Consider the following 22455-nt stretch of genomic DNA (forward strand, 5'->3'; position numbering starts at 1 on the left):
TAATTTGAAATTGAGCTGTCCATTTATGTTTTATGTGCATACATATGTTACATACATAAAATATATACCTTTCAATAACTAAGTCTATTTTTAAAATTAAGACTATAAAAATAGAATATCAGGAAAGACAGTGACTGTAGAGATGATTTGTCACATGCTCTACATTCCATTTACGATGTAGAAACTTAGACCCAGAGGGCTGAAACGACTTGTCCAGGTCTCTTGACTCATCCATTCTGCTTTAGGGTATCTGTGTGTCTTGTCCTGTGTAAGGCCACGGTCTTACAGGGCCAAGCGATTCAGACCTAGGAGCTGCCCTCGTGGAGTTTACTGGCCAATGAAGGGAAAGACAGAGTGTTTTCAGCAGGAGGATGTTTGCCTGTGCTGCGGGGCTTTGCCTCCCTGAGGGGCCCCGCTCCCGCAGCAGCGCGTGATCTGTATTGTGCGTGCGGTGTGCGTGCACGTCCTCCTGCAGTGTGGGGCCATTTTTCAAGATGGTCCATTTAATTGTTCTAAGCAGCATCTCTTTAGGTTTTAAAACTAAGAAAAATCTGGGTTTTTTTCCTATCGAGAAACTGACATGATTTGTACTTGGCACTAATATGAATTATATAGCAACTGATCATAGTTCCTTTTTTAAATACAAATTGATAAAACTATACTGGATTTCTAATTTTTGCATTTTACTTAAAAATATATATTTGGATATTGCTTAATGAAACAAATTAATAGTCATATCATTGAATGTGCCTTCTTTTTAATCCTTAGGTTTTTGGTGCACTAGCATCTGAACCATTGAAAGTGAGTGATGGCTTTTATGGTACTGGAGAGACCTTCGTTTTTACATTCTGTCCAGAGTTTGAGGTAAGGACAGCTACTGCAGTATTCAGGTTGTAGTGAGATGGCATAATGAAAGGAACGTGCACTTGGGAGTCACGTGCACTTGCATCTGACTCTCATCTGTTTTTTACTAACAGAAAACAGCATTCTTTTTGATAATTTTGAGCTTCAGTTTTTTTTTCTTGTGGGTAGAATATGGGCCATAAAGTGTAACAGAGTTGTTTAAAAATTAAATGAGCCCTGGTTTGTGTGGCTCAGGGGATTGCATGCTGGCCTGTGAACCAAAGAGTTGCCAGGTCAATTCCCAGTTGGGGCACATGCCTGGGTTGCAGGCTGGGTCCCCAGTAGCGGGTGTGTGAGAGGCAACCAATGTATCTCTTACACATCGATGTTTTTCTCCCTCTCTTTCTGCCTCCCCTCCCCTCTCTCTAAAAATAAATAAATAAAACCTTTAAAAAATAAAAATTACATGAGACTCTTATATGTACAACACTTGGCATGGTACCAGACACACATCATGGGCTCAGAAAGGCATATACATCATTATTATTGTTCTGTTTATGAACTGTCATTGTGAAATTCCTAGAGACTTTTAATGAATTAATAAGCCTAATGGTGTATGTCTTGAATACCTAAAAAATAAATTATTTGTGTTTAATTCAAAAGTGATTACCCAGTTTTTTCTTTACTGTAGCCTGACTGACTTACATTGAATACCGTATTTGCTGTGTATAAAGCGCACCCATGTTTTTTCGCACATTATACAAGGGATTGTTTTGCCCATGGTTTGTAGTCATTATACATGGCAAAATAGGATGTATTCTAATACCAGTCAGATCTAAAATAAAACGGTGTGCACGAATTTTAGTGACCATTTGACCCTGTTTAAAACATTGAGTGCAGCCCCAGCATCTCAGGTACGTTAAAATTCAGCATGTCAAGCCTTTTTGAGAGAGGAAATTCGAATCTTGAGAAAAGAATCAACAGATTTGGTTAAAAAAAAAGTCTTTAGAAACAGTTTCTATAATGAATAAAATAGGAAGGATTTGATAACACAATAGAAGCTTTCTTAACAAATGTATAATCAGCTGGCTGAACAGAAAAGCCAGTGCTTTCCGTTCTCTCAATAAAACACGTCAGCTGACACACCTAACTGGAAGCTTGAGGTTGCTACAGAAATTTTAAGCTCCGTTTGTCCTTATTCTCAAGACTTTTTGTGTTGTTTCTACCTGATAAATGTTATAATAAAATTAATCAAATGTTACATAACTATGAAAAAGTGAGTGTTATGGTTTATTTTATTAAAAACTAGAATGAATACTTTGGAAAAACTTGATAAGAGTAACCTACTAGAAATTGCTATTGTGTTTTAGGTTTCAGTAAAACTCCCATGAAAGGTTAAAAATATGTTTTAGGGATATTGACATCTAGAAGTTTTTTCCTTGGACTTTTCAAGTACTTGTATGTTCTCACTGCTCTTTAAAGAAGTTGAAACTGGAAGTCATGAATATGCCATTAACTTATATAAGAATGATGATGGTGGTTAAAATACATACCCAAAGAAATGCCCTTGGCCCTATATCAAAATATTATAATTTATGTTTATGTTTAACATTTATATTTAACATTAAAATAAATATTAATGGCATCCATATCAGTGTTTTAAACTGATTTTCTGTTTTCTTCAACTATTTTTATTAACCATCCAATTCTTAATACCTGTATAGTTAGAAAAGGGAAGTGTGTGTGAAGAGAAATAAGTTCTGAGGAACTGGAATTGAAGATGACATTTTAGTGGATCATGTATGTGCTTTTAAATTTAGTCACACAAACACTGAAATTCAAAGTCCCACAACCTTCTGCTCAAACTTTTTGTTCTTGCTATTATTTTCTTACTATCCATCTGAGCTTTGTTAACTATTTAGGGTTCAGGAGAACTAACTCTGTTTAGTGACCATTTTCGTCTACATATTTAAAGCTTTTTTATTTATTTATGTAGGTCTTTAAGTGGACAGGAGATAATATGTTTTTTATCAAAGGAGACATGGATTCCCTAGCTTTTGGTGGTGGAGGGTAAGTCTTTTGAACATTTTACCATAAGATTTTTAAGAAACTTTAAAAATTTATTTGTTATTTTTTAAAATTAGTTATCTTTGAAAAGTTTTGACATTAGAATCCAAATATGTATGTTATGACTAAGAAAGTATAATTTATTTGCAAGAAGGTACTTAAATGCAATATTTGAAACCATTGGTAGAATGTTTATTTATTCTTTTTATAATGTTGCTTAGTTGATTTCTTTTTGCTTAAAACCTATCCTATTATTAGAGTACAGTGGCTCTGTACTCTAATTTTGAAAAAGAAGTACACTGATACTGTGGAACTTATCCAATTTTCAAATACAATAGTGGTTTGTTATTTCTCCCAATGTATAAAAAAGGTCCAGTAGTTTTCGTTTTATTCTACCCTAGAGATTATTTGGACCAATATTTTAGACAAAATTGAAATTTTGTGTTGCAAAACTTTTAGTGACTCCGCCTAAAATATTCTGTTTTGTTTTTAACATTGTGAGTCAATTAATAACTTGATTGGATTATTTTGGCATAGCAAGCACTATGAGAAACTTTGTTTTCTTATTCTGGTATCCCAACTTCATTTATGGTGTTTGGAGGTAGCTTGCTTAGCAAACCAACATCATCTTCTTCCTTTGATATTTCTCTCTCTCCTTCAAGATCTGACGTAAAATTTGCCAAATAATTTCTAAACTTACAAAAGTGTTCTTTGTTTCCCATAGTTGAGGATATTCAGGCCACAGAGTCTTATTAGCCTGAAACAATATTCATCATTCTGAGTGACTCTAGCAAATTCTTTTGATAGGAGTTTGGAAAACATGATTTCATTGATTAAGAAATAACCATGGTTAGTTATTAAAGCCTTCTCTGGAGGACATAACCAGATAACTAAAACTATGTTATCTTAAGTTGTTGGAATCAGCAGCATATGTTTGTATATTCCAGTTATACCTTTCTTTTGGTGGAGAGGAAGCAGTCATTCAGCCCTACCCAAAATGGTAGTCTCTCATGGGATTTGATAGCTCTCCAGGAAGGCATCACAAGCAAAAGGCTTATAATTTCAGGCTGTTAAGGGCGCCTGTGTCTTTGAAAATAACATATATAATGTCAGTAGATACCTGTTGGAACTTGATTTTGACTGTGCAACATGATTCCAGCAAACTAAACTAAACTTTGGCTAATTTGTTCACAAATTAAGACAAGTTTACTGTCTTTGAAGAAAGAGAGTACAGCCCTGGGCGGATGTGTCGGTTGGAGCATCATCCCTTGCACCGAAAGGTTGCAGGTTCAATTCCTATTCAGGGCACATGCGCAGGCTGTGGGTTCCTCATAGGTCAGGGCATGTTACAGGAGGCAACAGATCAACTTTTTTATCTTTCTCTCTCAAAAAAAAATCAGTAAAAACATATCTTTGAGTGAAGATTTAAAAAAAGAAAGAAAGAGAGTACAGGCTCAGAAAATGGGAGCTACAGACACTTGATATTCCAGAATTCCAAACAGGAGCCCCAAAGAAATCAAAATTATGATGGAGATAGACTGAATATGGGCTTTGGAGTCAAACAGACATGATTCATTCCAGCTTCAGTGTGTGTTACATGTGGGACCTTGTGCAAACTCAAGTCTAGTGTTTCCTCAGCCGTGAAGTGGAGATTGAGCCCCACATTTTATTTTAGATAATGTGGAACTTTTATGTCTCTGAGAAACTCATGTTAAATACCAGGTGGGGCAAGTGTAGGTATACAGTGGTTGTTTGTATGAGAAATAATATAATAATTAATAAATTTTTATGTATTTATATTTAGAGAGAGGGCAAAAGAGAGAAAGGAGAGGGAGAGAAACATTGATGCAGGAGAGAAACATTGATCAGCTGCCTCTCACACGTGCCCCGACCCAGGACCTGGCCGCAACCCATGCGTATGCAATGCTCGGGGTGGAACTGGTGACCTTCCGCTTTGCAGAGGGTGCTCAACTAACTGAGCTATGCCAGTCGGGGCCAATAATTAATAAATAATAATACAGAATAAATTATGTTTCAGGTAGTCACAAATGTAAACCTACTTTTGCCCCACCTTGTGTTCCTCGGGAATTGCTATGGTTAATTAAGCCAGAGGAGTCAGTAGTCTCACTCCACACGGTCTTCGGGGCTGGGCTGCGGAGGCCCACGTTTCTTTAAGCTCTTCCGAACTTTGTGCTGCTTGGTCTTAGTCTGGCTGAGTTTTGTGTTGTTTGCTTTTTCCTAACAATTAAGTCATGTTGCAAACTGCCTAACCAGGTCAGACATTGTGGTTTTTCTGTCATTCCATTTTTTTTAATATTACCCAAATTGTACATCACCGGTATCCTATAAAATCTGCTGTTTCATCACTCATTTTTGGTTGACTTGTTATGAAATGATTTATAGGGAAGGTTATAAATGTGCCATTCAGAAAAGTAGGTTTACAGTTGTGAGTGCATGAAACAAAGAGTTTATATTGTATGATTAATTATTAATTGTATTATTTTCCATACGAACAACTGTAAACCTACTTTTGCCCCACCCTGGGCATTAAAACCATGGAGCCAAAGAGAAGCAGAGCAGCACTTGTCTCAAAAGTTAATTCCATATGAAGTTTGTGTCAGAGCTTTCATCTTATTCTTTGATCTGTGTAGTAAGTGATTTTATAATGGGATATGAACAAAACACAATTACCTTGTGCTGGTGTGGAAAACAATAGAGAAGAATTTGGAAATTTTAATGATTTTGGAGTTGTTGGATATTGAAATGTCTCGTTTAAATTATTTTACATCCTCTGCAATTATTATTTTACAACTTGGGGCATAAGTATTAAGAGATTATTGTTAAAACTGTTGTATGTGTTGCAGGGGAGAATTTGCCCTTTGGCTTGATGGAGACCTCTACCATGGAAGAAGCCATTCTTGTAAAACGTTTGGAAATCATACGCTTTCTAAGAAGGAAGATTTCTTTATCCAGGACATTGAAATCTGGGCTTTTGAGTAAATATAGTGCTCTCTGTCTTAGCAGGATAATGGCCCAAACCTGACATGGACAAGCATTGTTTGGAAAGTTCAAGAAGCAATACAATGTAACATGTTACTTGTGCTTTAAAATTAGTCCGTATCCCCATTTATTGCTGTTATAATTTGAAATTTATTTTTTAAATCACATTTCTGTCCCAGAGTTAGGGTTCATTTCAGTTTAGACCATGGCGTGGGTCCATGCAGTATAAAAGCTTGGTTTTGTTAGAATTTGGGCAGCATTTTGATCATAGTGACCACCTCATCTATAGTCCATGTTATCTCAGTCTCCTAAATGGATGGTGCTCTTCTGTTGAACCTCTCTTGGTTTATTATTTTTGACATCGTATTGATTGTTTTACCAGATCGGTCTAATTGGGGCATTGAGGGAACGAACACTAGACACTGCTAGTTCATGAGGTTGGCCCCGGTGAATTACGAACATGCTCAGCGTAGCCATTCTTAAGGACAAAACACATGCCAAAATAATGCGTACTCATGGACCACTGAGTTCTAGTTTTCATTCACGCTACGTTCTCTTTATTAATTTTGCAGGTACTCTCAATTTCATTTTAATAAAAATGAAACATGAGGACATTTCTGGTTGGAATAGACTGCAGTGCACATGACCTGCAGGTTTGGGCATAAGCTTTCACCACTGAATTAACTGATAAATAGTTACAAAGTGACAAAGGAGAATGAGAACTTGATGATCCTACTGGGTTTAATATCTCAAGCAAGAAAATATTCTACTTATATATTTGTAGTGTAGCAGGGCATTATACGTACAAAAACTATGAAACAGATGCATATTTCTTCAACATTTGTGTCAGGTATACTGTTTTATAGTTCTCTTGTTTTAGCCTTATTGCACACCAACTCCCAAAATGTAGGTTCCTGTTCAAAAGGACAAGAAACTTGTGATTTTTTTTGAGTGGTATATGTTATTAGTTACCATTAGCATTTGCTGTTATAAAAGGGCAATGATTATAGTAGACAATATTGTAATTCAGTAGTAGACTTGTTGAATATGCAAACTTACTGTCAAGTGACCTCAAGGGAAAAAAACGATAGAATATACTAGTAGTTCTTATCCTCTTTTGTAGGAAACCAGTAATAAGCCATTATGGCAATAATTCATCAGTTAATTTCAAAGCTTCATGTTATGCAAACAAAATCCTGCTGTTATACATGTGACAGTGACTTTGTGCTGAAATTTCAGCTATTCCAGATAAACATTGTATATTATCTTGTAAATTAATGTTTAAAGGTAGTTTTGTTCTTATAGAAAGTGTTGATTGCCAGGTTGCTTATAGCACTTTAAATTATTCTAAAAATGAAATTGTAAGCCAAATATGTTGGCTCAAGTAGTTTTAGTTGTATAGAACTTAAATATATTTAGATCTTTTGAAAATTTAGATAATTATCTCAAGAAAGCATAAGGCTAATGGAAAAGAAAATCTGATGTTCTATTTAATATGCTATTGCTGAATGTGAATAGAAATGCAGGGCATCATTTTTCTTGTCTATGTAAAGCTCTCGTTATAACTTAGTAACAGTATATAGATTAAATGTTTACAAATAGGGAATTGTAAATAAATATATCGGGTTCCCCCCCTCGCCTTTGGTCTTCCACAGCAGTATTATTGTCTTTGTGGAGTTGACTAATCATGAAAAAAAAAAATCCTGTATTGGATTTAAATTAAAATAAGGTCATAGTGGTGTATACCAAATAAAATTAAATACATAAATACAAATTTGAGTTTGGATTTATTGACACTCAATTTATTTTCATAGCTAAGAAGTTTTTGATTAGATACAAAAAATGTTCCTAATGACCGTGGTGGTGGTGGTGGTAGTGATGGAAGGATGATTTCAAGTAGAGGGAGCGCCACAGTTTAAAAACTGGGAGAGTAAGAGGGAACCTGATGTGGAAAAAGGGAAAGTAATTTGACATTTTTTAATTATGTGTTTTTTGATGGGGAGTGCATAGCACGGTATAACTAATGTCATAAAGAGGTCTGTTGTGCGCAGTGCAAAGAAATTTATTTTTTCTCATAGGAGTAATTAAGATAATTTGAATGGAGGAATGACATGGGTGGTCACATTTGCACTTCATAAAGATCTCTGCAAAATAGATTGGTAGAGAGGAGAACTAGAGACAGACAAGTCTGTTGCAAGGTCCAGAGGGAAGATGTTGAGGTCTGAAGAAGAGTATTAGCAATAGTGATTAAAGAAGGATTGGAAAGAGATTGAGGAAATAGGATTAACAGGACTTGGTTATTGTATGTCAGGATTTTTTACTTAAAAACTGAGTATATTATTTATCAATGGGTGATATACAAAGAGGAGAAAAAGCAGGTGGGAAATTAGGTTAGCTCTGGAGCTTGTTATACTATGATGTGAAAAATTGTAGAATTGATTGGGGAGAGATTTAATATTCTGAGAAAAAAATTAACACACAGGTAGATGTTGAAACCATATCCTATGGATGCCATGCTTTTGGAGATTATAGAATGAATAAAAAGAGAAAAATCTTGAGATAGATTTTTAGGATCTAGAAATATTAAATGACAAGGCTCTAAGCTGCCATCTTAAAAAGCTAGAAGAACAAGAACAACAACAAATTGTACCTAATGAAAATAGAAGACAAAATAAAAATAGCAGAAATCAATAAATTTTAAAACAAATATACAAAACAGAAAATATGAGAACAGTAAAACTAAACCTCTAGCAAGATCAAGAAAAATATTACCATAATTGAGAATTTAAAAGGAGACATCACTTCAGAGCCTGTAGACCTTAGAGATAGGACATTGTAAAAAAAACTTTGTATCAATAAACTTGACAATGAGGGTGAAGTAGAAAACCATTTTGGAAAGCAATTTATTAAACCTGACCCAACAAAACATGTTCTAGGAAGTGAGTCTATTTAAAAAAGCTTTCCCACACACACACACAAAAACATAGGCCCATATGATTGGTTGGTCCCTTTGGGTGATACTTTTAAGTACTTTTTAAGCCAAAAACAAAAGGTATTAGTTTTAGATGAAATCTTCCAAGGTACTGAGAAAAGGGAGAACTTCTGATAATTTATTTTGAGGCTAGCATGACTTGACACCAAAATTTAAAATCCTTACAAAAAAAATAAATAAAATTCCAGAACAGTCTCATACCTGTCAATAATTACTTAAAATGTAAATGGATTAAATGCTCCCATCAAATTATGTGATATCCATTAAATGGATATGTGATATCCATTAAATGGATAAGACAACATATTATGCTGCCCACTTCAGATCACAAAGCCATTGCAGACTGAAAGTAAAGGGATGGAAAAAGATCATTCATGGCAATGCAAGTGAAGGGGGAAAAAAAGCTGAGTAGCAATACTAACAAAGGATCCAGCAATTCCATTCCTGGGTAGTTATCTGAAGAAACCCAAAACACTAATTTGAAAAAGCATATGCCTCCCTATGTTTATTGCAGAATTATTCACAATAGCCAATATATGAATGCAATCTAAGTGTCCAATGGTAGATCAATGGATGAACAAGTAGTATATACAAAGTCTGTCCAGAAGGTATCCAGACAAGTAATATGAAAAATAGAAACATCTATTGAAGAAGATACAAGAAACATTGTATATAGGACAATGACACCTCAGTCCCCTTCAAAGAAGGTACCTTGGGACCTCACAGTTCTCCTAGTTCTCCTAGTCACCATTAGCTGCCCTGTTCTGTTTTCTTGAATCTCATGGATGGTCTGAAATTTCTTCCCTTTCAAAGGTGATTTTAGTTTTGGGAAAAGCCAGGAGTTGCAGGGTGCCAAATTGGGGCTGTAGAGGGGCTGAGTCACCTGGGTGATTTGATGTTTCACCAAACATTGCACAAGATGTAACACAAGAGTGTGAGCATTGTCATGTTGAAGCTGTAAGTCACCAGTTGGCCTTAGCTGCAGCCTTCTGAATCATTGGAATAGTTTCCAGAGGAATGTTCAAGCTTAACACAAAATTTGATGCAGATTCCTTTCTCTTCTTGCTCAATCATTGTGAAGGTGACAGCCACGTAGTATACATGCTCACTGAACAGCATCTACTGCCCCCAGTTACTAGTATAGTGAAGTCATTGTTCACTCATGTGCATTCCAGTCCACTCTCCTTAGCCAGGTTACATCAATGTCATGCAAACCATTCTCATTATATTAACAGTGGCTGGACCTTTTCCAGGCTATCATATATATAATGGAACATTACTAAGCCATAAATAAGAATGAATGAAATCTTGACATTTGTGGCAACATGGATTGGCCTAGAGTATATAATACCAAATGAAATAAGTCAGAAAAATAACATGATTTCACTTATATGTGTAATCTAAATGAACAAACTCATAGATACAGAGAAGAAACAGATGGTTGCTAAATAGGAGAGGTGTTAAGTGAAAAGGGGGAAGGGATTAAGCTGTGCAAATGGCCAGTTATGGTGTCAGATGGGTACTAGATTTACCAGGGTGACAAGTTTGTAAGCTGCGTAAGTATCTAATCACTATGTTGTACTCCTGAAATGAACATAACACTGTATGTAAACTATAATTGAAAAAATTACTTAATATGACCTCTGTAGAAGCAAAGCATTTGATAAATTTCAATGCGTATTTATTGTTAAGAACCCTTTGCTAAGTAGGAAAGAAAGGATCTTAATCTTTTTAAAAAATGTACTGAAAGAATCATCTTTAACAGTTTCTGAAAGTTTCTTCACAGAGATTTTAAAAAACCGATAATGATCATTGTTATCTCCACTTCTCTTCAACATTGTTCTGGAAGTCACAACCCATGCAATAAAGCAAGAAAAAGGTATAAGGATTAGGAAAGAAGAATTTTAAATGTCATTTGTGTATGACATGATTGCGGACATAGTAAATTCCAAAAAGCTCAAATTGTTGGAATTAACTCATTTTTCAAGGTCACTAAATACAAGTTTGATATTTTTTAAAGCATTAGAACTTTCACTTTTAATGTACAAACAACAGTTAGAAAATGAAGTTTAAAATACTACCATTTGTAATACCATTGAAAATATTGGATATATAACAAAGAAAACCCATAAGAAAGAAGGAAATCTATCTGTGATTGGAAAAACTATTGAAAGATTCTAGGTCTCCAAAATCAATTTGTATTGGCAGTGAAGATCTCAGGTTCATTTTTATGGAAATAAAGCTGGTTTTATAATTTGTATGGAAATGTAAAAGTAAAGAATAGCTCAGACAACATTGAAGAATGAGGCTTTGGTCTTAAACCCAGAAAGCATGATCTATTTAAAAGCTGAGTAAAAGGATGTGGTATTGGTAAAAAAATATACAAGGCAATGAATCAAAATCGAGTCCAGAAATGAAGTGATTTTTTTTTTAAGATGACACTGCTGCTTAGTAGAGAGGATTTTTTTCAATAAATGGCATTTATCTTGACCTATCTCGCATCACATACAAAGAAAAAGATTGTAGATCTAAATGTGAAAGGTAAAACAGTAGTGCTGTTCATTTTAAAATACAGAAGAATATGATCTTAGGATACATATACATTTCTTAAATGGAATGCAAAAACACTAACTATAAAGGAGAAAATACTATGCTACATAATAATTTTAAGAGCTTTCCATTAAAAGATATCATTAAAGGTAAAAGGCAACCAACAGAAGCCCTAAGTTTTCAACTGGATTTTCCTACATAGAATTTTCAGGATAAAGATGTCATATACCAGTCATTGTCCACAAAGGAGGCTACTTTCTGACTTCACAGCCACATCTTACTCAGAAGTGTTAGTTAATGTAAGCTCTCTGAAAAGACTTTTTAATGCCTTCCTCAAATTCAGTCAAATTGAACCTTGAAGAGTCTTTCAGTGCTTACAAAAACTAATATTGTCCAGGGTTGAAGATGAGGAAACTTTTGAAACCTTGGCCTGAATATTCCACTGATAACTAGAAGTAACCCAATTTGTACTCTGTAATATTGTCATATTCCAATGAAGGAGTAAAAATAGTCCAAACACAAGAACAGGAAATACAAGAAAATACCTTTTATTCTTGTACCATACCTTAAAATGTTGATATAGGTTCATGGTTGTGATAGAAGTATACATCTTCCATGAAATTCTGCTTAATATTGGTCATTAATTTGTAATTTATTATGAAAACATGTACAAACCTTCTTGAAAAAAGTATTAGAATTTAAATTTGAAAGAATCACCCATGAAACAAAAATAATTTCTATAGTAGCTTAATCAGCATTTTATATTAAACCTAACACCTAACAATTATGAATGACTCATTTTGAGGCATGATAATTCGACATTAATTTTTGTATTTAACACCAAATGTGCTATATATAATTTAGTAATTCTTATTGAATTCAGTAAAAATTATAATCTCACATTTTACTCAGTTTGTGTTAGAGTGATAGAAAGCACATTAAATCGAATTGAGGAAAAATGACAAGTAGCAGATTAGTGTCAAATTTATCTTTGGCATCATATTAAAGTACACTTTTTTCACTTTGGCAAAACTAATATTACTCTTTTATAATTTTTAGAGTATTTGTAAAGTTTGTTAAGAGTATGAAGAAAATGAAAATGTCTCAAATCTGTTTCTAATTTACCAGTGATTCTGTCGGGTTCTTCTAGATGAACATTCCACTTTATTGTAGAATTTTCTGTATTTCTATTTCATTATACAGGGCTCAGCACAAATAACACCCCTTTTTTATTAGAAAAATCATAAGCATATAATTCTGTAATGGGACAATATCACACTCAAGCACACCACATGACGTTTTAGGTGAAATGTTCAAATTAAAACTGTAAATTACTACACCCATGTTATTACCCTACCAACCACACTCCGGCAGGCATTAACTTCTGCTGGACCCTGTATAGTGACATCGATGTAAGCAGCGTGACTTAGTATGTGTGGTTTTGACACAAAGTAAACTTCTGCAAGAAGTCCTACAAAGGCAGATAAGTCCGAATTCTCGCCTCTGCTTTGCTGTCACAGTGAAGCAGAACATGCCTGCTTTCTCTGTCAGCTCTGAGACCACCAGTAATGTCTGTTTTTACGTGATTTGCACACATTACACAGAAGCACGGCTAACTTCAGAAACATTAAATTATAAGCCCACAGAGATATTTGGGCAATTTCATTACCTTTTTGAAAACTTACTGATTTGTGTGCCTATTTTGTAAGTCACGCTATGATTAAAATAATAGTACAAAGTCAAGCTTCTTAGAAAATTTTAAGTTTAGTTTTGCCAAACTTAATGGAATTCTTTTTTCCCTGAAAATTGACATCATAATAATTCTGCTGATATTTACCTATATTCAGCTTTCTTCTTAGATATAATAATTATCTCATTAAAGACCTGCAATAATTTCTGCAATGAATACCCAGATAATTTTTGCCTAAAAGGGTAAGTGCAGAGACTGACGTCACAGGAATGGCTGCGTGAGAGACCCCCTTGGTCTCTCCCCCTGAAGGGTAAGTGGAATTATTCCAAATGTTTATGTATATTCTATCAAAATCTTCCAACATCCTCAGAAATAATGTGCCAAAAAGTCTCATTCATGGAAAAATTATTTAATAGTTATGAAATCATTACAGAGCAGTCTGCATTTTGGTTTTTACTAAATTGGCATTTAGCATTAAGACATTAGTGGATCAAGTATGGCTTGTGTGGTTGAAGGTTCACTCGAGTAGAGTAATCAAAACATGGTCATCCCGGCCTTGCCATAACATCTCTCCTTCGAAGTCAACCAGTCCGTGTTTCCTGGCACGCATGAGGATGCCCACCACTTTGTCTGAAATACGCACGTATCTGTCAAAGAGGTCTCCGAAAGTAACCTGGATCTTTCCATCCCGTCTGTGGCGAGCCATCGTGCGGATGATGAAGCACATGTCCATAATTTCTCTGTAGATGTGCTCCTCCGCTCGCTTGGCCCGCTCGGCAGTTTTGGTTCCCTCCTTGGGACGGCCGTAGCCTTCATCTCCCTTGTGCAGGCGGGTGGACATGGCCAGCTGATAATCAAACTCTTCGCTGAAGGGGTTGAGCTTCTGGGACTGGATGTGTTCATCGGCCCACTGTTGCCATCTCCCTTTCAGGCTGTGCACTTGGCTGTGTTTCCGTTGGGCCTTGCAGTTGAGTTTCTCCGTAAATCGGCTTGCCCTCGAGGGGAGAGAGACAAGGAGAAGAATCAAGATACTGATATTTCAACACACAAGTGGTGCTTCCTCATTGTACTTCTGCACTTACGTAAGTCTCTACTTTTCTCATTATAAAAGGAATGTAAGCACAATGGAAGTAGAAATGAAAGAAGAAAAATACACAGTCCCACCATTGCGTTTAGTTTATTATATGTCCTAGATTATTTTCTCTGGATGAAGGAAGGTTTTAAGCACTATAGAATAATAATATTAAACTATTTTAGGGGAAAAACATTTCCTTACACACAATTAATGCAAATATATGTGTCTTAAATTGCACGTAAATAACATTTTAGAACTGGAATCAGGGCTGTATTAAGTGGGTCCACTTTATATAGATCTTCAGAAACCAGCTATTTCCCCTGAAAAGGGCTTATACCAGCACACTGTAATATGTACTCACATGCAGATTTCCATGTATGGATTTTCAGTGAGGGCATATCTACACTAGTGTCAGTGATGTGCCACAAATTTTCAAGTACCAAATTGTATAGATAGAAGATACTTGCTAGCAATAGTAACATTTATTGAATATTGTGTACTGGCATTCTTCTAAATACTTTTTACTAATATTCTCACAACCATTCTATGACACAGGTATTATTAGTGTGCTCATTTCAAAGATGAGGAAACTGAGGCCAGAGGGGTTAAGTAATTAATTTAAAGCCACAAAACTGTTAAGTGATAGAGCTGGGATTTGAACCCATGTTAAGCTGGCTCCAGAGCCTGTGCATCGCTACGAAATACTGCCCTAAGCCAGTGGCAGAGGCGGCGTTCACACACAACTGAGGCTCGAGTCAATGCTCTTTCTGAGTTTCATGATGCCACTCAGTATGTGGGTGAGTTGTGTGTCAAACGTGTGTGTATCCTTGCAATTTAGAACAGATGCATTATTAAAAAGATAGCACTGGGAAGTGTAGACCAATAGTGTAAGGAGGATGAAGGCCTAATTTTGAAGTGGCCACAGTGTGCCTTTAAAACACTTCCCTGTCATTCTGTATCTCTGATCTAGACTTTTTCTCTAGAGCTCTTTGCCTTCACAGGTAAGCATGATCTGTTGGACTCTCTGGCAGTCTGAGCTCCGTATTCCCCATCCTCACGCATGACCCACCTTCCTCCTCCCCAGCAGCAAATGGCCATGTGTCTGCAGGCATCGGGCTTGGAGGTGTAGAGCAGAGCCGAAACTGCTTACGAGAGGGGTGTGCCTGAAGTAAGGAGCCCCTCCCACCAAAACTCACAATTAGCTCTAGAAAACCCAGGAGCGGGTCAGACAGATGTGGGTATTCCTAGCTGTCTGAACTCGCTTCCTGAAGTCTGCTTCTCCCAGTGCAGGAAGCTAATAGACGTGGATGGGGAGGCCTGCTCATTTGTAGTCAGCATTGTTTTCAAAGGAGGAGTGACATCCACTAGAGGGCACACTTTCATTAATTCCCAGGCTCCGTGTTTCCAAAAGTCCCAGCCTGTAACTAGAGAATGCAAACTAGGACTACACTGCTACATATCACACTACTCTTCTGTGTAGCCACGGGGACCAAAAGGATATGACAAAGGTAATCAGGAAGAAGCAGCATACAAAAATGATACACAATTGTTACATGTTTTATATATATATATATATGAAAGTGCTAGGAGTTGCATCACACTGAAGTAAAACGATTTCTCTGCCCTGCTGGGCCTCACCATCACCTCCCTCTCCACAGACTGTCCGTGTTCGACTGCGCAGAGTCCGGGCAGCTTCACCTCATTACGGAAGGAGAGCAAACACCTTACCCCTTGGAGCTATGGCAGTCCATGCCACGTGTAGCCTTCGATAAACAGTAAGCCCCGGGGCCGTCCCTGCAGAACCCAAAGCCCATACCTAGATTTGTAGTTTCTTCTAATGTTAATTAGGAACTTAGATTCCCTGAGTGTTGAAACTGCTTCATTTGGAATAAGGGCTGGGGATGGTAAGGTTATAAGTCTATGGAAAAGAAAAACATTTATCTTCTAAAAGAAGCACCTTTTAAATCTTAATATGCATGTGTTATATTGCCAAATAGAAGAGAAGGAAAACAAAGAATTGGTCCTGTTAGCAAGAACTGTGTTAAAAATAAGGTTATAAAGAAAAGTACTAGGAGGACATACACCATGAGTATTCAGTTTTTTCTCTGTTACAAATGTTCTATACTGTTTTGTATTTTTCCCATTTTTAAAAAGTCTGAAAATATTTCAAATCAGGATTAAAAAGCCTTATATCCTAAATACCTTTTTGGTCAGTCAATTTAAAAGTCAATATTTTTCTTATCCTGCTTTTTTAAAATTTACAAGTAAAAATGTATGTAATAGTTTAGATTGACTTTTAGGAAGTCAGTCTGTATAAATTTATAGAAAGCAAAGCAATATTTAACATCACATCCATACTTTGGGATAGTAATGTTTAGTCCTGACTCGCCTTTTTAGTTTCTTCATTATCAAAACAGATTTTCTTATAATTCATCAGTAAACATTTCCCCTGTCCCATATGTCTTATCAGCGCTTTATGCCCTGTTTTACTCCTTAAGTCTGTTCTCTGCAGAAGCAGTCTAGCAGCGCGGCTCAGATCACAAGCGCTGACACTGGCCTGCCCAGCATCACCGCTGACTAGCTCTATGGTTTAGACACGTTCCTCAGTGTCTGTGCGCCAGTGCCCTGGGCTGTGAAATGGCACCATCGTTCTCAACTGCTGTAATTTTTACTGAGTAAAACTTGGAGAAGAGGGTAGATGGGTGACTGGCTCTCGAATACTTCACTCTTTCTGTAGGTGAGAGGGGTCCAGTTCTCTTTGTCTAAAGGGGCTAGACTGACTGAAGCCATGGCTGTACAATTGAAAGACTAAGTATTTTTAAAATGAAGTGTAATATATAAACCATCTTCAAAGTAAAACCCGAGTTAGCAAAACCATGGAATCTCTCTTGTTTTCCCAAACCTGACCTGTTCATTTCTGTTACCCTAACTACCAATAAAACTCTCTCGACTTAAGTGCTCATGATTCATGTCTTTCTCCCTGTTGGTGGATGTGGGAAAAGAATGGTGTTTAATTAAAAATAAGTGAAAATCCCTTTTCTGTGGGCTCACTCAATAATGCCACGTTCATTTCTCAAGCAGTATTTGACAGTCCCATCAGCCAAAAAGGACCATTAGGTTCAGCTGAAGCTTTCTGAGCACAGCTAGGATTACCACTGACATTCAGAGCTTCTGCTTGCTGCTGCTGCTGCTCAGGGCGTTCCGGGACCCTGTGTCCTGAGAGACAGAGGGAAAGGAACCAAAGAAGCAAGGAGAGACCTAATGCCCACTTCCCCCTGGCCAAGCCTGAGAGCCAGGCTCCTAGCACCTTGAACAGCTGGGATCACCAGGGCCAGGCCCCTGCAGTTGTACTGAATATAACTTATTAAATAGCTCCTCTGAGCCTATTGCTTTACATAATTAATATAAAAATAACTGCAATTCTCACAGCTATTTTTTAGATGAGGTCAAAGAGACTTAGGATCTGCCACCATAACTAGAACTCAGATCTCACATTCAGAGCTTCAGCATCACACTGAGAAGATTCCCATGCCTTGCACTTGCCTGCTTTCCGGAACCACAAGAAAGGCACTGAATGCCCGCCCCCACTTCCAGGACAGATAGTTCAGATTCATGGTCCAGAGGGTGGGCCCTGGAGCCAGAATGCCTGGGTTTGAATCCCGTGGGCTTCGCGATCTTACGGACATTCTCTAACAGTCCTTTGTCACGTGTCCTCATCTGTCCAGTGTGGACAGTGACCATAGCGCCCCCGGGAGAATGTCATGAGGACTGTGTGAAAACACACAGGAGGCTTGCTGAGACAAGTACAGAGAAGAGGACGTGCCCTGGAGACCGGGCCGGCTGTCATCTCCCTACTCCTGGCCAGTGCAGATGTGCTGACAGGAGGATCGTCACTGAGCCAATCTGTCTTCATGCTGCTGGGCTCCATTACTCTCTTCCTAGTACCCATGTTCCTGTGCGCATGCACACACACACACACACACACACACACACACACACAGTCATACACTTTAATCCACAAGGCCAGAATTTAGACTGGGTCTGTATTTCTGGTAGGATAGTTATTTCTGACTATGAATTTCTATATTGATGTAAATAGAACCCAAATCTCTGAACACATCCTGAAGGCACTGCATGGGAGTCGGTGCCCTTGCGTTCGGAAACAGGCACGTCTCAGCTTTGTCACCAACCTGCCAGGGAAACCTTCCCTCTGAGCTTCCATGCTGTCCTTCCTAAAATGGGATGATACCCACTTCACAGGGTCATAAGCATGAAAAGGGGAAAACATGCAAAATACCCATAGTGCACACTAAACGCCAGAGGGATTGTTAAAATTATCTAATGGTGCCATCTCATTTTTCTTGAATGTTTGCAAAAAGTTCTGATTTTTTTCCAAAGCACCTGTAAAGTCACACACTATAAGGCAGTTCTTTGTCAAATTAGGTAACCAGTTCTGTTCTTTACTTTCTAGTTGTTCCATAAAACTTGAAACAACATGCACATGTAACATCCCACAGGGAGTCTGTTTGAAGGCATCCATCACATCAGAGACTTCGCCCATATTTTGATACCCTGCAGTTGTGGAGTGAGATAGCCTGACTTTCTACTTTGTGGAAGCAGAGTTTGTGTCTTGCAAGAGAGCATGTGTTTCTTGTCTGAACAAATGTGGTTTGAGTCTGTGTGTGTGTGTGTGTGTGTGTGTGCACACGCGCACTTGACATCTGAACATTTAAGGATTGTGGTACTTTAATTACCTAGCTTTAATAGCATTTCTCTTTGTTTACAAATGACAAATATTTTCTGGAAGTTTGAAAAAGTGCTAAATAATAGACTACATATGAGTAACGATACCTTTCACCCACTGACACTACGTGGTGGGCACTGCTAGGTGTTTGGCAGCCTCACCCTCATCTGCTTCTCTCAGGACAATACAGTTTGTCCCCAAAGATTGCTGTTGCCTTCATTTTACAAAACAGGACATGGGCTGAGAAAAATAATCAGATGTGTGTGTGGCAAGAACACTGAAGCCCTACTCTTAGCAACTTTCAGGTACACAACATAGGATTGTTATCTACGGTCAGGGTAGAGCTGGCATTTGAACTTGGGTCTGTCTGACTTCAGAGCTTGCTCTCAAGTTAGTTAGCAGCCTCCCACCTGGTTACAGGGACATAGAGATCCGTGTTCCGTGGGCACTGCCTGGGTAGATGTGGCTCCTGATATAACTAAACTGATTTCAGACAAAGGAAAGGTCTCTCCAATCAATCTACCAGCAAGAGTTTTCTCTGCAGAGAAATAAACCAATTTGCTACTCATTGTTCAATTGATTTTAAAATTTTACCGAAAGCACTCACCACCCCTGTCTGGTAGCTTCATTTTTGTTGAGGCTAAAACTTGAATGTTCAGTTCACACAGAATAATTCAGGTCCTCTACCCAGAGGCCCTTGCCTGAGCTGGGCACTACCCTTTTAGCTCGGGGGCACGCCTTCCCACAGGACCCCCCTGCCGCCAGGCTCCGAGAGCCTCACTACCACTGGCGGTGCTTCCCTGCTTTCCGGATTCCCTGCTGGCTGGGGCTCCACAGCCATACAAGCAGCTGCAGGACAAATGCACTTACTGGGAAGGCAAGGGGCGTCTGATTCGGGCCACCTGCTCCCCATCCTCCTCGGGCCTGTCCTCGGTCTCGCCACCGTAGCCGCTGTCCTCCGTGTCTATGCTGTCACTCCTCCCCTTGGGCTCATCCTGTTCCATCGCCTTCCAGCCCTTGGTCAGCTCAGACACCAGGTTGGAGCATTTTCTCCGCCGTGTCGGGGAGCCGTGGCTGTGGAGGATCCGGTCAATGTCATCCTCTGGCTGCCCAGGTTCCGAGGTGCCACCGTCCTTCTCGTATCTGTGGCTGAGGTCGCTCACATCTCTTCCTCTCTCATAAGCTTTGCTGACAACCGTTTTGGTCACCTCTTTCCTTCTGATGTGAGAGACCTCAGCGGCTTCCTCTGAGCTCCATCCGTCTCCATGCCCCTCTGGCTCTAGGGAGGGAGACTTTGGGGCACTCTGAACTTTCTGGTCGGGAGCGGGGTGTGTCACTGGTTTAGGGTCTTGGGTTGAGTCCTGAGTCCCACCCGGCAGCCAGCCTGCAGGCTCCTGGGCCTGCCTGGTGCTGTTCTCATTTGCCCACTGCTGCCAACCTCGGGCCAAGCTGATCACCAGGGTGGCTCTGTGGATCTTCCGGCGGGCGCTCTTGGCCGGCCCCTCCCCTCTCTCTTTGTCCTCCGCCACCATGCTACCCTTGTCTTCTGTGCTGATAGCTGGGCACTGGCTAAAATGACTGGGGACCCGGGGAGTGCCTCGGACTTAAATAGAAGCAGGGTGTGGGGTAGGAAGAGAGTTTGGTGATGATGAAAGTATGTTAAGCATTTCTCGCCAAGATGTGGCGCCTTCCCCCTGACAGTGTTCTTTTTTTAAACCCCGAGGGCTCCAATTTCATCACAGCACAGGGACATCTCTGCTGGCCCAGGACGGGGATGTGCTCACTCTCTCTCTCCTCCAAGTGCCAGAGTGGAAATTACTAGATCTGATCATGAGTTCAGCCTTATGTTTTCTTTGACCTTAAAATACGGTCCTACCATTTATAGAAGCGTAAAATATGTGCACAAATTGTGCTGGGAACATTACAGGTGTGTTCTCATTTAAACCTCAATAGCCCTCGAGATAGCTCTCACTTAGTCCCCTTTTATAGCTGAGTACAATGAGATGTAACTTCCTAAAGCTATTAATATGTGAGATTTGAACCCAGATCTGTCTGCTTCAGTGCGCGTGCCTCTTTTTATCCTAGCGATCTAAGATCCCAAGGTGCCTTTTTCTCTGGTCTTCAGCTCTATTCAGTACAGGCCTTATGAGTCACGTCGTCCAACCTTTATTTTCTGGATGAGAAAATTGAGACCTAGCTGAAGGGGGTGACAATGGCTGTGTCTTCCGGTCCTAGGTTTGAATTAGCATAGAAACAAATCATATTAAAATAAGACAGTGGTCAAAATTCTGCTTCAGTTATTTTTTAAACCTTCAAATTAAGACCTACACACACATTGAATTTCACAGATCATTATAACAATAAACCTTCTCAAACTGTTTGTTTAAAAAGACCATTTAAAGACAAAAGAAGTGAATGCTCTCAGAAGGAACCTGTGCCTGACATTTTGTTTTTAATAACATGATCTTCCCTGCAAAAAAGGTCACTCTTTAAATTCTCAGAACAAAAATTCAAATACTATAGTTTTTTTTTAAAGGACTGGATTGATAGATCATTTGGACAGAAGAACCATCTATGAAGTGTACTAAATGCTCAGAGCTGAGCACTCAAAGACAGACAAATACCATCGTTTTCATCCAGCAGTTCTGTAGACTTCAGTACGGTACCCTTTCCTCCCATCTTGACTCGCAGCTAACCGTGTTAACGAAACTGCTCAGAGCCTCAAATAGGCATGAAAGTTAATTACTTTGGAGAGTTAGGCCCCCTCCATTAAAAAAAAAATTATGCCAGATTTTCATCCTGAGGTCATTTACCTCCTAGGATTAAAACAGTGTGGGAGATAATTTAATACTCTGTCTAGAAATCTGTCACCTGTGTTTTCAGAGTTCAACATTATCTGATAATGTTAACTGAGGTCCAACAATTCGGAGTCAAAATCCCTCTTGATTAATTACGAAGAAATTGGATCACGAGGAAAGAAAACTGTTGCTAACAAAGGCTGGATTTGAAGTCTGAAATTTCTGGCTTGCTTTCTGGCAATGTAGAAATGCTGCAGATTGTTTGGTTCCTGTTCAGAGTCCCTTCATTGCACATGGGCACCTCAGGAGAGAAGGGGGTTCCTCACACACCCCTGAGCTTAGTCCAGGATCAGGCTAATCGATAATTTCCAGAGGAGTTTTTCTGCTTCCCTGGCCACACCCGCTCCACGTGCAGTTCCGATAGAGGGAGGAAAAAATGGAGACAGCAAAATGGTCTTAGTCTTTCACGGGTTGCAGTCGGCTGCCTGGGGACCAGGGCTGTCAGTGATAGTCTCAGCAAAACAGCGGCAGCTCCTAAAAGAGTCCGGTTATTTCTTGTGAGCTTTCGCTTCCATGGCAACTGCGGACCTTCATTCATACCTCTCCAGAAAAGAGTGAGCACTCCATCGCTAAGATAAGGTCTGCATGCCGCCTACTGGGCCTCTCCTGATGACTGTGCAAATGTCTCATCTTCTT

General features: G+C 38.7%; 2 protein-coding genes across 14 annotated transcripts in view; one reads left to right on the forward strand and one right to left on the reverse strand.

Annotated features, from left to right (window-relative positions):
• OXR1 (oxidation resistance 1) overlaps positions 1–7604 on the forward strand; it is a 376616-nt gene extending 369012 nt beyond the window's left edge. For 11 of the 13 annotated variants that reach the window (XM_036031343.1, XM_036031344.1, XM_036031345.1 and 8 more), the window contains 3 exons: positions 769–864; positions 2840–2913; positions 5775–7604. In XM_036031343.1, coding sequence (XP_035887236.1) covers positions 769–864; positions 2840–2913; positions 5775–5910 — 306 coding nt within the window. In that variant the 3' untranslated portion in view covers positions 5911–7604. The remainder of the gene's footprint in view (positions 1–768; positions 865–2839; positions 2914–5774) is intronic. The other 2 variants (XM_028534085.2, XM_028534087.2) reach the window with 1 other exon arrangement.
• Positions 7605–12774: 5170 nt separating this feature from the next.
• ABRA (actin binding Rho activating protein) lies at positions 12775–20632 on the reverse strand. The gene is made up of 2 exons (XM_028534025.2): positions 19832–20632; positions 12775–14137 (listed from the first exon to the last, which is right to left on the reverse strand). The coding sequence occupies exons 1-2, from the start codon at positions 20491–20493 to the stop codon at positions 13660–13662; spliced, it is 1140 nt and encodes a 379-aa protein (XP_028389826.1). The 5' UTR covers positions 20494–20632; the 3' UTR covers positions 12775–13659.
• Positions 20633–22455: the final 1823 nt, after the last annotated feature.

This window comes from Phyllostomus discolor, chromosome 7 (assembly GCF_004126475.2).
Source record: "Phyllostomus discolor isolate MPI-MPIP mPhyDis1 chromosome 7, mPhyDis1.pri.v3, whole genome shotgun sequence".
Taxonomy (NCBI): domain Eukaryota; kingdom Metazoa; phylum Chordata; class Mammalia; order Chiroptera; family Phyllostomidae; genus Phyllostomus; species Phyllostomus discolor.

Excerpts from the sequence above, each read along its gene's own strand:
- ABRA (XM_028534025.2), bottom strand. The coding sequence starts at position 20,493 with ATGGTGGCGGAGGACAAAGAGAGAGGGGAGGGGCCGGCCAAGAGCGCC. Across the intron at positions 14,138-19,831 it reads AGACGCCCCTTGCCTTCCCA|GGCAAGCCGATTTACGGAGA; the intron begins GTAAGTGCATTT and ends TCTCCCCTCGAG.